General features: G+C 38.1%; 1 protein-coding gene across 1 annotated transcript; it reads right to left on the bottom strand.

Moving 5' to 3' along the window:
- Positions 1 to 1,193: 1,193 nt before the first annotated feature.
- LOC131728306 (protein spire homolog 2-like) lies at positions 1,194 to 15,946 on the bottom strand. Its single transcript, XM_059019359.1, has 12 exons — positions 15,824 to 15,946; positions 14,833 to 14,997; positions 13,582 to 13,668; positions 13,159 to 13,282; positions 12,127 to 12,296; positions 9,114 to 9,324; positions 8,251 to 8,390; positions 7,048 to 7,185; positions 5,379 to 5,446; positions 4,095 to 4,122; positions 3,541 to 3,638; positions 1,194 to 2,710 (listed from the first exon to the last, which is right to left on the bottom strand). Exons 1-12 carry the CDS (start codon positions 15,929 to 15,931, stop codon positions 2,497 to 2,499), a joined length of 1,551 nt encoding a protein of 516 aa, XP_058875342.1. The 5' UTR covers positions 15,932 to 15,946; the 3' UTR covers positions 1,194 to 2,496.
- Positions 15,947 to 16,183: the final 237 nt, after the last annotated feature.

The following is a 16,183-nucleotide window of genomic DNA, read 5'->3' as shown; positions in this document are numbered from 1 at the left end:
CTGATTTCTGGGACCTACCATTTTAGTGATACATTTCAAGAGCACATTTCTTATGTAGGTGTTTTTAGAACTGGGGACATGAAAATGTCGACTTTAAAAGGAATGCTAAAGACATATTTTATTAACATTACCAACATTATTAAGAGATAAGAGGTCATATTTAAAGTGTTTATTCCAGTCTTTAATTAACCCGTTTTGAAAAACACCTGTTAATTTTAGACCCAAACTACTAAGTTATATATTTCAAGTCCTCTTAAGCACTCTCAATGTATTTTGTTTCTTATTTAACACAAATATGATTTTTTTTCTCCTATTACAAAATAGTTAAACAATGGAGGAAAACCTATGAAAATAATGCCCTAGGAATTCTATTTTTAAGCCTGGGTTATTACTTTAAATGCATTTCCAGTGTATGATTTATAATGGAAATCCCAACACCCATTTAAATGGATACAGAGACAAGGGTATGTAACTAGTTATAAACTTCCTTCTCCTTTGACCTAAAATGCATCACTTAAGATTAATCAGATCTCAGCTTGGTTTCAACTCTAACCCGAGTCCTCAGCCCAGTTGTCAGAACAATACAAACTTTCAAAATCGCTGCAGTTATTATATTGGTTTAGATTTGAGAGATAGCTGCAGACCTGTCAGTTTCAATATAATCCCTGGTCTGCCATCCTGCTCTACAAATCAGATCTCAAAACAGAAAAGGGATCCCCCCACACATGAGGTTCCCCCCACACGTGAGAGGTTAACAAAATTTAAGGATCTTGATAGGGCAATACTAAACATCGGCAAGACTGAAAGGCACAGACTAATCCCAAGCCTTACAGAAATGAGTTGTGGAGATAGGATGAGGGAACAATCTATTTAGCCTAGAAGAAAGGATTGGGGGGGGGGTTGAAGTTTTTAAAAATAGGTGTTGAAAAGTAAAGCCTCGGCAATACTCTGGACATGAACTGTTCTCCGTTTTATCTTGTGCAAAGTTGAAAAATGTTAATTGTGTATATTAATATACAAATATACAAATATACAGGTCTTTGTGTGTGCGTGCTCCTACCAAAAAAAGTTAGCGTACAGCCTTGTAGGATACTCCCAATAACCATTATGTATTATCCTGAGCGGGATAATAAATGAACCTGTTTAAATCTTTGCATGCCATAGCAACTGACAGCATGCATTATGCACAACACACTACAGCACAGTTTTATTGCAGTTTCATTTTATTCCGTGTTAAGATGATCCTTTTGCTGTTGGCACCATTTTAATACAGCTAACTGGAGAATCAAAGCCAGGTAGCTTTCCCTATCGTCACAAATCTAGCATACAATGTTTTCTCATGAGAACAAATGTAGGGTAACATGACAAACACAAACCAAGTATAAAAAAAAAACCAAAAAAAAAAAAAAACAACCACACAACACACAACATAAACTCTCCAGAGCAGCAGGACATAAAAACAAGTTAAACTTTTTTTTTAAAATTAACTGGGAAGCAATCTTAATGAAAGACCGCACTGGTAGCTTCAGTAGGTCTAGGTTATTATTGCCATTATGAAAATCCATCTTGGCTCTTCATGCTGTAGTAGCCTTGTTGTAATTCTGCAACCACAGAACTCAATGGTTGGAAATGCAACCATTCATGTGTAACTACCCTGTTGAGTTACGTTATTAAAATGAAAACATTCCCATGCTATCAATTAAAGACCAGCTACTGGGTGGATAACATGTCTCAATACAAGGTCTGGATTGCAGAATTCCAATGCAAATACTGTACATCATATTTGTTTACTGAGGGATAAAAAAAAAATGGTACTCCTCATATATACACATAAAAGACAAACAGTAGTCTTCTGCTTTACACTTTAGGAGGTGCATTTTCTTTCATTCTGCAGCAGCAGCAGCAGCAATAGCAATACATGTGTTGTTTTTTATATACATACAAATCTTTCATCAGGAATTACTGTACATCTCAAGCCACATCCATGGTGGTTATGATGGAAGTCCTGATGAACTATAACGCTTAGATAAAGAATATTTCGCTAGTTCTCAGTGTGGACAACATAGAAAGGTTAGTGTCTTTTTTCAAGTTTCTGGAGTTTCATAATCCCATCCCAACACCTTTCCTGAATCACTGCCTTGCATGTTCCCTTTTTTTAAATCCAAGCTGCACTTGTTGAGGCAAGGCAGAATGTTGCTGTCCACTCCAATACAGAAGGCATATTTCAGATGTAGTTGTGGATCACATTCATTAAATACTTTTACAATGATTTTGTGATTTGCAAAGCCAATGGCAACACACTCCGTGGGTTTGCAAGGCCATACCTGGCCGACTGTACAGCTGTTCTTTCAGACAAGATGCTGAGGAATGTGCTTCAGGAGAGAACCGGAAGGAGAAGCTATCACAGGCAATACTGCATTATTTAGAACATGCCGGTAAAGGAACATTATGCTTTTTCAGTTCGGAGATGGCTGAATTAAGTCCCGAAAAAGGAGTTTATTTATACTTTGCAGACCTGCCAACAGGGACACGCAGGGATTGGGCTTTTCTGGGTGTGGTGTTCAGAATGTCCAAACTCTTCCGGCTCGAGGTGATGACATCACCGACAAACTTGGTGCACTCAGTGCAGATATCCTTCAGACTGCAGCCGTTGGCATAGAGATGAGGGAACTCCTCTTCAACCGACCGGCAGCTCAGACTCCTTAGAGACCTGGGATGTGGAAAACAGCAGCCATAACAAGTATATCCTTCCAAGGTCAATCATCTAGCCATGCTCAGTGGATTGATACTCTATACAATGTTACACAAACGAGTGGCAAAACCACATACTTTAAATGAATGCCCCCCCCCAACCCGCCCCTACAGTAAATCCTCTCCTTGCAATTTGGCTTTTACTGGGAACTATGAAGGCCGTTTGGTGAATAGTAGGATTTCACTGTATACTAAAATCAGTTTTTTAAAACTGTTCAAGATGTGCATCTGTTTTAATAGGCTATGATAACATACTGCAGCCATTTCATTTTTTAGAAGGAGATCTGCATTTTTGACAGCTAGATTGTGTTTGGCTTTACATTGAGTGTGTAAGAATAATGGATTTGGCTTTCCTTACAAGAGCCTCGCAAATATAAACCAATTACAACATTAGGCCAACAGGTTAAAATACTCACTGTACATGTACTGTATATAAATCAGTGCAGTACAGTATATTGTCTTTCTAGACTATACATGTAGCTCTGTGGGTCTGGTAATAAATTTATCATGAGGTGCTTTTTTTTTTTTTAATCTAGGGCTTTAACGCAATTTTCTTCCAGCCCAGGTATCAGATGCTGCAATTGCCATCTTGTAAGCGGTATGAAAGAAATGCAGTTTAATGTGATTACGATCCCAGTTAAAACAAAACCCAGCAACCAGGAACTAGAGAAGGTTTATTTAGGGGTCATCCAAAATGATCATTCAATACAGCAAACACACAGAGCAGTAATGCAGTATATAGCACGCTTAGGCTGTGCATCCCAAAGCGCAGTGTACTAAATGGCTTACTGATAGACATCATGCTTCTTGGAGTGACGGCCTCCAGTGCTCTCAAAACCCATGGCATAAACAGGTATGTGTGCCAGCTTCTTTGAAGGGATCTTCATCTACAGAGCAATAAAACAAAATAACTACAGTAATACTACCAATGGGGGCTTAATACAAATAGATTATACAATCATCTACATTTGGGTTCTAGAATAGAAAACAGGAAAAATACAGGGGGGATAATTCATAATAAACATTTCTAAGTGAATATTACTGCACATAATTCCTTTAATGCACCTCCACTAATCCTTATTCAACATATAAAATAAATGTATTTGTACCTTTTTGTTCCTATCCTGTTTCAACTGAAACTCTGGTTTCATCTCCCATAAATTCCTAATCCATATCTCGTGTATGCAAATGGAATTGTATACAGTAGATGTTACTTGATAGTTGTAACATGATTTGGAATAAAACAAGGCTATTTATGCAAAAGAAATGATGCCCACACAGATTATATTTTATCTAAAAATGGGTGATTGTGCCCCAATCCCTTGATAAACTGAAGTTCTTACCTTTACACTGCATGATCCACACACATTTCTGTAGGAAAATAAAACAGTTAGATACAGAGGTGTGTAGGCGAATGCTGCCCCACATTGAGATCCAGTTGTCTTAAAAAGAGCACTTGCTTTTCAGGAATACTTTGCATGATCACATCAGGAAAATACACATGTACACTAATCTACTACCCCTCTGGCTAGGTCACCCTGCTAAAAAATGTAAATGGAATAACACACAAGGCTTGACACTAGAGGGCACACAAAGGACAATCCAGGGCCATCAGCAGTGTGTTGCACAATTAATTAGTACTGTATAGTACTTATATTCCTTAGGATTGCAGTAATACCCAGACTAAAACCCGTTCCAGTATGCTGTTATTCAACAATTTCAAAACATAAGACTCTCCACTCCAAAACATTTGAAGACCCCTTAATTTAAAATGTGGGTTTGTATAAACCCTGGGTATGGAATTGGAACATTCGGAAACTACAGGTCTTAAAAAAAAAAAAAAAAAAAAAAACACTTGGCAATGTAATCTCATGAAAATTGTGCTACCTCTGTTACTTTGAAACAGGTGGACACTTGTTTTGTTGGCCCATTTAGAAGCCCAGTATCCTCCTCATAGTCTTCATTAACAAACCAACAAGGCCAAAATAAATCCAAAAGTAGTTCCCCACGTCATATATACTGATAACTTGTGCTAAGACAAAGTGTAGCGAGTATAACAAATGCTTCTCAGAATACAGGTAAAAAGGGAAGCGTTGACAGGTGTATAAACTGACAGACAGACGCCAGATTGACAAACTCAGATTACAAGCAACATACAGTTTGCATCTCAAGTAGGGCAAGGACAAAGGGGCCACACCCTCTTCAGGCTTGTTCTTGCTACGTCTGCCAAGGGATGCGGTGCAGGTGCCAGCACACCCGTATGCATGTCAAACATTTTATCAAGGAGAATCAAGAGACATTATTTATTGTTACTGCATGTATCAGAAACTGGAGGCGCCTTCTGTATGTTTTGACATGTATCTGGGGAACCCCTTTTCCATTTTCGACCTACAGCCAGTGCATCTGTTCCCATTGCTATGTATATATTGTATCATTTTTCACTTGCCACAAGTTTGTTTATGATGAGGGTTTCACAGAATTGCTTGTCTGTCCTATGTGCATGATGCAGATTCATTTTCTACAGAACCAGGTATGTATGTTGTCATAATACATTTGTATTATTTTAATACACTAGAAGCAAATAAATTAATGCAACTGCTATGATAAACATTTCAACAGGTACAAACCTTTTGCAGAAGAGGCAACTCGACGGCCATGAAAACAATGGGAACTTCACTCGACAGCAGCAACAAACCTGTGTGTGTTTCAAAAGTGAGAGTTAAAATGCTACTGGAGGGCAAACATTGTGTAAGTTATACTGTACATATAACAAGTCAAAAAGGTCAATGCTTTATTCAACATGTATACCTTCAGTACCTCTGGTACACAGCAGATTACATTTTGGTCAGTAACACCTACAATGAAACAAAAGGTGCCTAATGTACCATCCATGACTTTATAAAAGTGGGGACCCTCCGAGGCATTTCATTCTAAATTAAGTTTAGAAAGAGAGAAACCTGTACAATCCAGCTTGGACAGGATTAGACAGAGTGTGCTGAATTACAGAGTTACTGTAATGCAGTAGGTCACTGCATATGGGAACACCTCTTTAGGGAACAACCTTGTGGTGAAACAATGTTCCCATTGTAAATGCTCTGCCTAAAGGAACTTCACTTAAAAGAACACCTTTTTGGCACCAATAGCGATTCGCTGCTAACCGATTCAAAACTTACACAGCAGTGTTTTGTAACATGATAACCCATCATCATCAAACTCAAATGGTTTATACAATCTTTTCAAAACTGACTTGTCATCGCGAGAGTAATCTAGTGCGGTGCTGTGTTAATTCAGAAATTGCTATTAGAGCCGCTGCTGCATTTTTACTGTATGTAAAGGTGCTTGGTTTTCAGTTTATTAAATGTTAATTTATTATTATAGTTTAACATATGCTTGTCTATTGCTTTTCTCGTACTTATTCTGTTAATATGTTGATGCACGTGCAAAATATGAAATCAACAAATACAAATGTATTTACTACTTATCGTGATTGGACTTGGCATATTGTGTCCGGTGGTCAACTCTGTCTCAAAGAACACTTTGCTTGCTTCCCGATGGGTATTCTTAGTCAGAGACTACTGTAAAACTAATACTGTACCTAAAATAAGGTAAAATGACCAAACTATTTAAATGCTATATATATATATATATATATATATATATATATATATATATATATATATATATATAACATTACTTTGCATACACCGCATAATAAACAATGCCTCAACAAACTCTTCATCTGTTATTAGCCCTGTTTAAACCATTCCTATAGAAAGAGGTGTATTATACCTGTGTTATGTTTAACTAGGCATCTTATTTTCAAAATGTTTGAAACCGTTTGCCTAGTGGTTTTGAATTTTTAATTTACTGTAGCTCTTTTTATGATTGTTTTGTTAAACGTTGAGCTTTTTTGATAAGCACACATTTTCTTTAAAGGAGCTAGCTCCTTGTGTGTCTGTTTAAACATTTTATTTGCTATTCAACTGCACAATTTAGAATGCAACCAGCAGGATATGCGAGTCTATATACACAACGTTTTGCTTTTGTTTTTTACACTAGTTTAAAAATTTATAAAAGAAAAAAAAAAATAAGATGGTATGGATTAGACAGGTTTTGCTATAGTTGATTTGATCTTATTAAATCAATTTTACTATAACTTAAAACAATACAGGGCATTAAATAAATCATGTTATAACAAACTCTTGAGGACAACAGAATAAAGATGGGATTTCAGATAATGGAGTGAGTAGGTCAGAGGGGCCGAACGGGTCAATATATAGCAGCCTGTTTGTTCACCTTTCCCTTCTTCAGGTTATTGCACAGCTCCCGGTCCTGAAGGAACTTTTCCATTTCAGCTTTCACCAACACCTTGCGCACGGTGATCACCTCCTCTATGGTCAGAGCAAGACTCTCCACAGGATGGCTGAACTCTTCCTGGAGAGAGAAAACAGCTTTGAATCAGAACTCAGGAAAGAATCTAATTTCCAAGAACCACATCTCGCTCACTCTTGCCTTACTTCTTGAAGGCAGGTGCCCAGACTACACTCAAGGGTTCTAATTTTATAATCCAAATACTGCCGTCCTAAACCCAGAAACCTGCTCCACTGCAGACCACCAGAATCAAACTCTTCTCCTGGTCTACATAGTTAGTATGTTCTACTTACTATCATATTGATCCTCTGACCAGATCCCAAAGTACTTTGGTTAACGGGTACTGTGTAATTAAATGACACATTCACACACAATTTGGTCCCAGATGACAGACAGTTTGATCAGATTAGTTATTGGTCTTTTTAAATCAAAACCAAATCAGGAAACTTTAATACCTTTATTACACTGTGTGTGGTCACGTTTTGAAAAACACATTTGAACATGGCAATCAAGTGCCTTCAACGCATGCTAATTGCACATTATGTCAATTGACTGAAGTTAGCAGGAAATATGGTGTCAAATGTCACAGGTTTGCTGAAAAATATAAATTAACAATTGTACAATCTCCTGCTCAAGCAAAAGACAATGCGGTTTTGACCCCAGATTCTGATACTCCACATAGGCCCATCCAAACTTGTCCGGTAAACTGATTAATCTCAAAACTTTGTCAAATTGGGTCTTAAAGGATCCAAGTGATTCTGCCTCAACATGGCTAGGTAGCCCATTCCATACCCTCACCACTCTGTGTGAAGTGTCTCCTTCCCTCTGTCCTGTCTACCTCCACTTCATTTCCAACTGTGTCCTCTGGTCCTGGTTTCTGTACTGTGCTTAAAGTATTGGTTAGGGTTAACTATGTAAACTCCTTTTAATATTTTAGACTTCAAATCACGCTCCCCTCCCCAATTCTTTTTTCCAGGCTAAATGTTCAGTGTTACTTAGCCTATCTTTGTAGCTCAATCCTTTAAGACCTGGGATTGGTCTGGTTGCTCTTTTTTGAACTCTGTTCCTTTGGTACTGTGGTGACCAGAACTGTACAGGTCAATGATGGAACACAAAAACATTACCCACCATCCACTGGTTCGTGGAGCTGTGTTTGGACAAAGAGCTGCCGTCTCTCTCTGACCTCTCCTCCACTGAGCTAAGTGAGCCTCTCCCAGGGGAGAACGCCACTGACCTCTTGGCTGCCAGACCCCCAGCAGGGGAAGAAGCTGTCAACACACAAAACATACAGCCGCTCCCTTAGAAATGCTGACTGAGTGGAACAGGGAAGTTCATTTGGCAGATGTGAATTAATCAAATGTGTGCTCGGTATGCATGAACAGTGGCATACCAGTATTAACTGAAAGTGAAACAATAATAGAATTATGGAAAGGAAATTCAGACCTTTCACATATTTCTACAGATTATTTTGCTACTTGAGCATTCAACTACATCACAATGGTTACTGGTTGTTTTTTTCCCTTGAACTCCAATCTCAAGCTTGCTTTTGGAACCTCCGACATACTGTTTTCTCCATAAGCCAAATTATTAGTCTATAGTATATATCATATTCCAACCTGGACAACAAAGGTGATGCAAATATCAGAAGGAATTTAATAGTTGTCTTCATATTGCTTCCAAACACCCGTTTGCATGATGTGTAGCTTGCAAGCCATAAAACGCAAGACCTACAGTACATAAGAACTTGCAATGCAATCAACATTTTTAAAAATTAGCTCTGTCGACTATTTCAATGATGAAAAGATTGTTGGAGCTTAATATAAATCCAATGGTGTTTTGGTGGGGGTTGACTTATTTGCATCATATACAATAAAATAGAGGTCTGTGTTTTCAGCTGAAGCATTTAAATCCGGTCACTGCACCAGCTCTACGGAGGGATGAGCTCTCAGAGCATGAATACAAGCAAGGAGCAGTGGAGAGCACAGACTGACCCCTATAGTGAATCGCATCCCTGGATGAGAGGCCCACACTTCCAGAGCGCGGCCGCTCCCCTCTCCCAGCAAAGTGTGCCGACGCAGACTGTGACTGTGCCATCTCGCTCTGCAGCTGGACCAGGTCTCGCTCAGAGAAGGAGTGGTTGCGCTTCAGAGGCACCGGCGAACTCTCCACCCTCTTCATGTCCCCATTCGGAGACTCTTCTTCCTGGAACACAGTGAAGAAAATGAACACACACTTGGACCCGTCTCAAAACTCTGCGTCTCAGCTACTCCAGCAAGGATGGGGAAAACATTATTATGTTAGAGGATGGATACAGTGAGAACCATACGTTACAAATCACTAGTAATAATGTATTCCAGATCCAATTCCCATTCACTCAATACAAAAACACACTTATCGTAGCAAAATTGTCTTTTCTCTAATCAACTTCCCCATTTGGAGACATCAATGTATCCCTTATCACGATGATGAATGTCTTGTGGTCATTTGCAGGTAATTTATTTTAATGAATGTAGAACTTCATGTAATATTCTGTGAAACATCTGCATATTCAAATTGTGCTTCCTGGTAACTAACCACTTCCTGTGCTGCAGGTGAAGTATTCGGATTGCAGCAAGACTGCTGGGAGCAACTGCTTAGTTCTTACATGAGGTAGTAAATAAAACAGATTGATATTTAAGAAGTAAAGCAGTAACAGACTTCCTGGAAGGCCAGGCAAGCAAACTGAAAACTATTTAACCCCCATCATATTTTAAAGTTTGCTATGACATGCATTTCTTTCAAAACTAAACATCTGAAATCTATGTAGTTAATGCAAGTGGAAAATGGGGAAGATTTATAGAATTATTTTGTTAGCTACAACTAATTGAATATTTTTTTTCATAAACAAATCCTAATCCCATTGTCTCCATGTAAAGAGGTGACACTCCTCCAATCCAGGCGTAATAGAATTACTTCCACACCAAGCTGGGTGGGGTGTCAGATCTACAGGTCCACAATATGGTTCTGAAATGGCAGAGTTGCTCGGCTGTTATCTTGTTAATTTAATTCCCACTGCCAGGCAGTTTCACTCATGAAAATGCATGACACTTATTTAAAATTAGCCGTGCTGTGCTGTTGCCAAAATCCAATTAAAAACGACCTCCCCTTTGAAATAGCCAGCTGCACTGTGTAGAATGGATCACCATCACAACCTGCATACTCCACCAAGCCACTGCAAAAATACATTATCCATGGATTTAAGCTGTAAGTAATAATAGCAACAAAACATCTCAGAAGATTTATATTTATATATATATATATATATATATATATATATATATAAATAAATATCTTCTGAGATGTTTTGTTATATATAAATTGTTGAACAATATATATATATATATATATATATATATATATATATATATATATATATATATAAATATATATATATATATATATATATATATATATATATATATATATATATATATCTGTAAATATATATATATATATATATATATATTATATCTGTAAATATATATATATCTGTAAATAAAAAGTGTTCAGATTTAGGACAGGGGTAGGAGACTCTTTACTCGTGTGGCTCATTGGTGATCTTTAGTGTCAACTTGATAAAGTTTTGATTGAGACAGACATACTAACCATCTATTTGGAACCTGGGTCTATATTTATCATTCATGCGCACGCAAGCATTCCCTTCTAAACCATGCGTCGGCACATTCAAACAGAAAGCATGTAATTTATCAACACAGAGGTCTGCGTGAGAATGTTCGTAGACTCACACACACTCTGGATAGTTTCCTTGTGTTAGAATGATGGTCCTGCAAGAGAAGATCAAACTCCTATTAAACATCGGCTAAAGACGCGCAAGGAGTGCAATATTAAAATAACAACACTCATTGGGGTTATGTTATTGATGCAAGAATTGCTGAAATTGCGACTGATTGCAGTTATGCCAAATATGCTATTATTAATATTGTTATTAATATTTAGGCAGTAGTATGATCTAAATATTGGTTACAACCACCATGATTATTATTTAATAAGCAGAAGGTAATGTTTTTGTGACTCCCTTGTTTCGGTTGTGCACCGGTAATTACAGAAGACATTCATAATTTGAAAATGGCAAAAGTGTTTCGGGATCGATAGGATTTATTCACAGCAAGTACAGAAGAACTTTTCCAAAGGCAGTCCTAATGGAACTGTGTGAGACGTTGGGTCCTAGGTTGCACAGACCAACCAAGTGCACACAACCTATTGCTGGACATATTCAAATTCTGTCTACTATTGGATTTTTGGCCACTAATAGCTTTCAAAGGCAGATCAGAGACATAACTAGCAATTCACAACCCTCTTGGCGCATTGATGCCTGGGGTTTTGGAGTCATACTGTCCTCGGTACATTCAATTTCTTTACAAGGAAGAAAAACAAATTGGAGTAAAAAGGGATTTTCCTTCAATTGCTGGGTTCCCCAACACGATCAGTGCTATAGACAGTTCTCATGTAACACTAAAAAAGCAACAACAGTGAATTAATTACATTTTGTGAACAGAAAACATTACTATTCAATTAATGTGCCATTTATATCTGCTGCATGTATTTGTCTACTAAATGCTGGGGCTAAATGGCAGTGGTATGGACAGTCACCTAGAAAACTGAGGAGTGACAGACAGCTATATTTGGTTGGCTATATAAGGGTGTTTAAAATGCAAATATTTCCCTGTGCGAACAACTTTAGTAACATTAACACCTCTTACTTAGAAACATTCATACGAGTGCCTTACGCAAGATTGATGAATCAGGATTTCATTATTATGCGTGTGACTATTCAAAACTTTGAATACGAACACATCAAATCATTTATTAATGCACAAATGATAAATATAGGCCCTGATGAGCATTGATGGGCTTAAATGACCTCCTCTCGTTCGTAATGATGTTATTCTAGCGGACAGCTTGCGAGAAACGCAGTTTATACAGTGGGCTGCTTTCTCTTCTTACCTCAGAGATATTCAACTCGTCCATCTCAGCCAGGGTCGGTGCCTTGAGCAGGACCCGAGGGCGTTGCGGTGGGGCTCTGGCAGCACCCTCTGGCATGGAGAGGTCAATGCAAGAGGTGGACATCACATCACTGGAGTAGGCCTGGACAATGCAGGGCAGGGAGCCAAAGTCTAGGGAGACACAGAACAATACAGTTTTATATACAGTAGCGCCTTGTGGACAATGCCATCTGAATGCACTGCAGAGGAGGGAGGAGAAAAAAAACAACAAAAAACACACAAAAGGCCACATTAAAAAAAATAGCAACTGGAGTGAGCCACATTAAATTTGTTTTAAGCCTAGTTTTAGAGTATGATTTGATAGTTTGAGACGCTCCACAGTGTTAAATGACAAAAAGGTCAGTCATATATTATATGGAAGTGAAACAGCGAATATATATAGAGTGGTACTACAGAGATATAGCCAAGAAGCACATCTATAAGAGCCTTGTATGTAAGAATCAGATGTACAGATCAATTCTCTGCTTTACTGGCAGCAAATAAAAATAATTGCAATAACCGATATGTTGTTCTGACTTCTAGCAATATTCTTGAGATGGGAGTAAAATCTTTTAATATTAAATACGTCTCTCACAGAACATCTCGGGATCACCACCAAATTCCTACAGTCACTGCAGATTTAAGTTCAATGGTTGCCATTGAAACAAAAAACATGGGTTCCACCAACTATCAAATCACATGGTCAGTGTTGTATAGAAAGGTGCGGCATTCCAAGCAGCTCAGTGCCCTTCCTGTAGCTGTATTGGCCAATGTGTTGGAGTTTAATGGGCATGGCTAGAAGGTCACTGTAGCACCCCCTTTCTTAACCATAACCTTCAAGATCTTTCTATGGCGAATACAAGTTGTTACAGCTGTAAGAAATGCATGTTAAAAGTTTTGATTGTGGAATTTTCCATATGCAAAACATAGTCGCTATGCATGTGCAACCCTGAATACACACATTAGGAACCCAGTGACTGGTTAGAGTGCGTACTTCTCCTGTTCTGGCAGGGGGACTCCACTGGTCGCAGCTTCCTCTCTTGCTTGATTCCTGCCAGGATTTTCTCATGGAGGGTGCGCTCCTTCTCAGGCAGTGGCCGAAGTCTCCTTTCAGATGCCTAAAAATATTCAGTTTTTATTTTTTATATAATATATATATATATATATATATATATATATATATATACACAAATATAAAACACACACAGTCTTATCTTTTGTTTATTGTCTGCTTGTAAAGGAAATGGAATCATCATGGTGAAAGACCAGCAGTGCTCTGTATTAGAATACATCTGAGAGCTTTTAAAATAGAGGAGTCAGAAAGTTCTTACTAAAGAGGCAGGTGACTAGCAGGAAGTAAATAATACCAGACAGGGTTTAATGAAATGGGTTCAAGTCACATACAAGGTCCTCTCACCGGTTTTAATGGAGGTCGAGATCTGATAAAATCCAGGATGAGTTCATGAGCATCCTTCTTTACCCGTGTTGTGATGCTGCTGTCAACCTAGGGAAAGCATTTCGATTAGGAGTGATTGATAAACTGGTATGAAGCCATTGACACGTCGGCCTCTAGCCACACACTGTGCAGACTGTAGATTAATTGTGTTCAATAGTAACGCATGAACAGATTACAGTAAAACCTGTCTAATCCAGCCTCTCTACAAACCTGTATTGAAATGATTGGTGTAATACCCTCTACAATCCAGTGGAACACAGCATGATTTGTAAGTGTTGTCTGCTTAAAATCAATCTACAGCTGACAGTGCAGTTTGGCACTAATCAACTGTGTTATATAAATACACACACATGCATCTGTGAGGCTGTGTTGTCCAGTGGTTAAAGAAAAGGGCTTGTAATCAGGATGTCCCCGGTTCAAATCCTGGCTCACTCACTGACTCATTGTGTGACCCTAAGCAACTCACTTAACCTCCTTGTGCTCCGTCTTTCGGGCGAGACATTGTTGCAAGTGACTCTGCAGCTAATGCATAGTTCACACATCCTAGTCTCTAAATTGCCTTGGATAAAGGCGCCTGCTTAAATAAACAAATACAGTACAATCCTTTTTTACATAATGGAGAAGGTAAAATCTAAATGAATACAATCCTGAATTACAGGGTATACTTGGACAGTATGTCTACTGTATATACTGCAATGGAGTTTAAAACAATGGAGTTTGTCAGATTAATTAGTGCTGGTTCAAATATTCACACAGTGCTTGAAACATACGGATGGACTAAAAACATAATTTTATTTGTTTGTAATTTGCCATAAACTATTTTACTTTATAATTAAGGCAGCCTTAGAAGATATTACAACATATTGTCACTGGAAAGTGATTAATGAACTCAAACAAACTGACTAAACAATTTGTTAAGCATTCCAATGATATGATTACATATAATTTTTTTTTTCTTTTTTCTTTTTTTTTTTTTTTTTTTAAAAACACCCAGTTACATGACTGGCACTAAATGAACTGGCATCAGTATACATCTGTATGAAACTGAACTCCTTAAAAGCCTAAACATGCAATAAAATAATTAATATCCTACAAACCATGAGCTGCTTTATATGCATTTTATTCTAACACATTTTCTACAGTCCAAAGCTTGACTATGGCCCCAGGTTGCTGAGCTGTTACACTAGATGGGAGGGTGGAGCAGTGTCTTACCGTGACCTTGCGCAGTTTGAAGTTGTGGGCGCGGATGTCTTGCATGAGCATCTCGAAGGGGGTGAGCTCAAACTCGGTAGGCAGCGGGTCAAACTGCTGCTCCTGGACCTTCTTCAGCTTGACACCATTCCGCAGGTCTCGCATCAACTGCACCCAGAGCCGTGCCTGTCAGGGAGAACAGGGGGAAAGAAGAGATGTTTGAGAATTAGTCAAAGCACGCTTCATGACCAAGACTCCTAGGAGCTCTGAAACCCAATATGTATGTGTTTGTGTGTATGTGAGTGTATATTGTCTTGGTATTGGTACTACAAGAGCTGTTCAAAATGTAAAGGACTAATTTTAGCTAAACTTAAATCTAGATAATATGCACATGTGTAAAATCTAAAAAAAATAAAAAATAACACACAAAATGTAGTTGGATATTAAAGACAGAATGCAAGACCATTTAGTCAGGGAATTTCTTAAGCACAATTAGTATTGTTCTTGTGTCAATTGTTTCTTTTCATTTGTCTAGGACTAGTTGTCCTAATGCATTGAGAGTCCCTGAATTGATTGCTGATCCATAATTGAATAATTGAGCTTCCTTCTGCAGGTAGCAGGTTAACAAGCTCAAACATCAGACATTGCTGGGAAGAGTGAAGGAGGATCTCGGGCGTACCCTCACGACGAATCAATTTATATTGGACGCCTTCATGTAGGACTAAAGTTGCTCTTTGTACAAGACTAACCCTCTGGATTATGGGAAATGTTAAATTCCCAGTCTAAATAAATAGTTGAACCAATTAAACTTCCATCCAGACCCTGAAGTAGTTAATTCTATAATTGTACCTGTTAAACCTGGAGTGGAATGGCCTTGCAGGACTGTGATTGGACAGCCCTGTTCCACATGAACTAATCCAAGTTGTTTGGATTTATTCCTAAAGATAATTCCTATGTTATTGAAAACACTTACAAGTGCATTAACAATTCCTAAGCCTCCAGTTATTCTTACCCAGTCTGTGTGCCTGAGCTTGTCTAACTCGGCTGTGGGTCCCGCTTCAGGTTTCTCCTCCTCTCGGATCTTGTTCAGCATCTGAAAGACAGAGACACACACATACATATTACTCAACTGTTCTGGGGTATATAGAACATATTAAAAGAGGACCATTCCGTTAGAAATCTAGTGAAGTCCAATGTATTAATTGTACAAAACTGCAACCTTTAAACCAACATACAGGCACATTGATTTGTTTTTTATAAAACATATTTTAAAATGAGTATATTTCTGGAAATTCCAGATGAAAAATTGCTAATTTTGATAAAAGCACCATTTTTGGTTGAACATCCTATATCTTTGAAGTGTGTTTATATA

Source organism: Acipenser ruthenus, unplaced genomic scaffold, assembly GCF_902713425.1.
Source record: "Acipenser ruthenus unplaced genomic scaffold, fAciRut3.2 maternal haplotype, whole genome shotgun sequence".
NCBI lineage: Eukaryota > Metazoa > Chordata > Actinopteri > Acipenseriformes > Acipenseridae > Acipenser > Acipenser ruthenus.
This window is presented reverse-complemented; position numbering and strand designations above follow the sequence as displayed.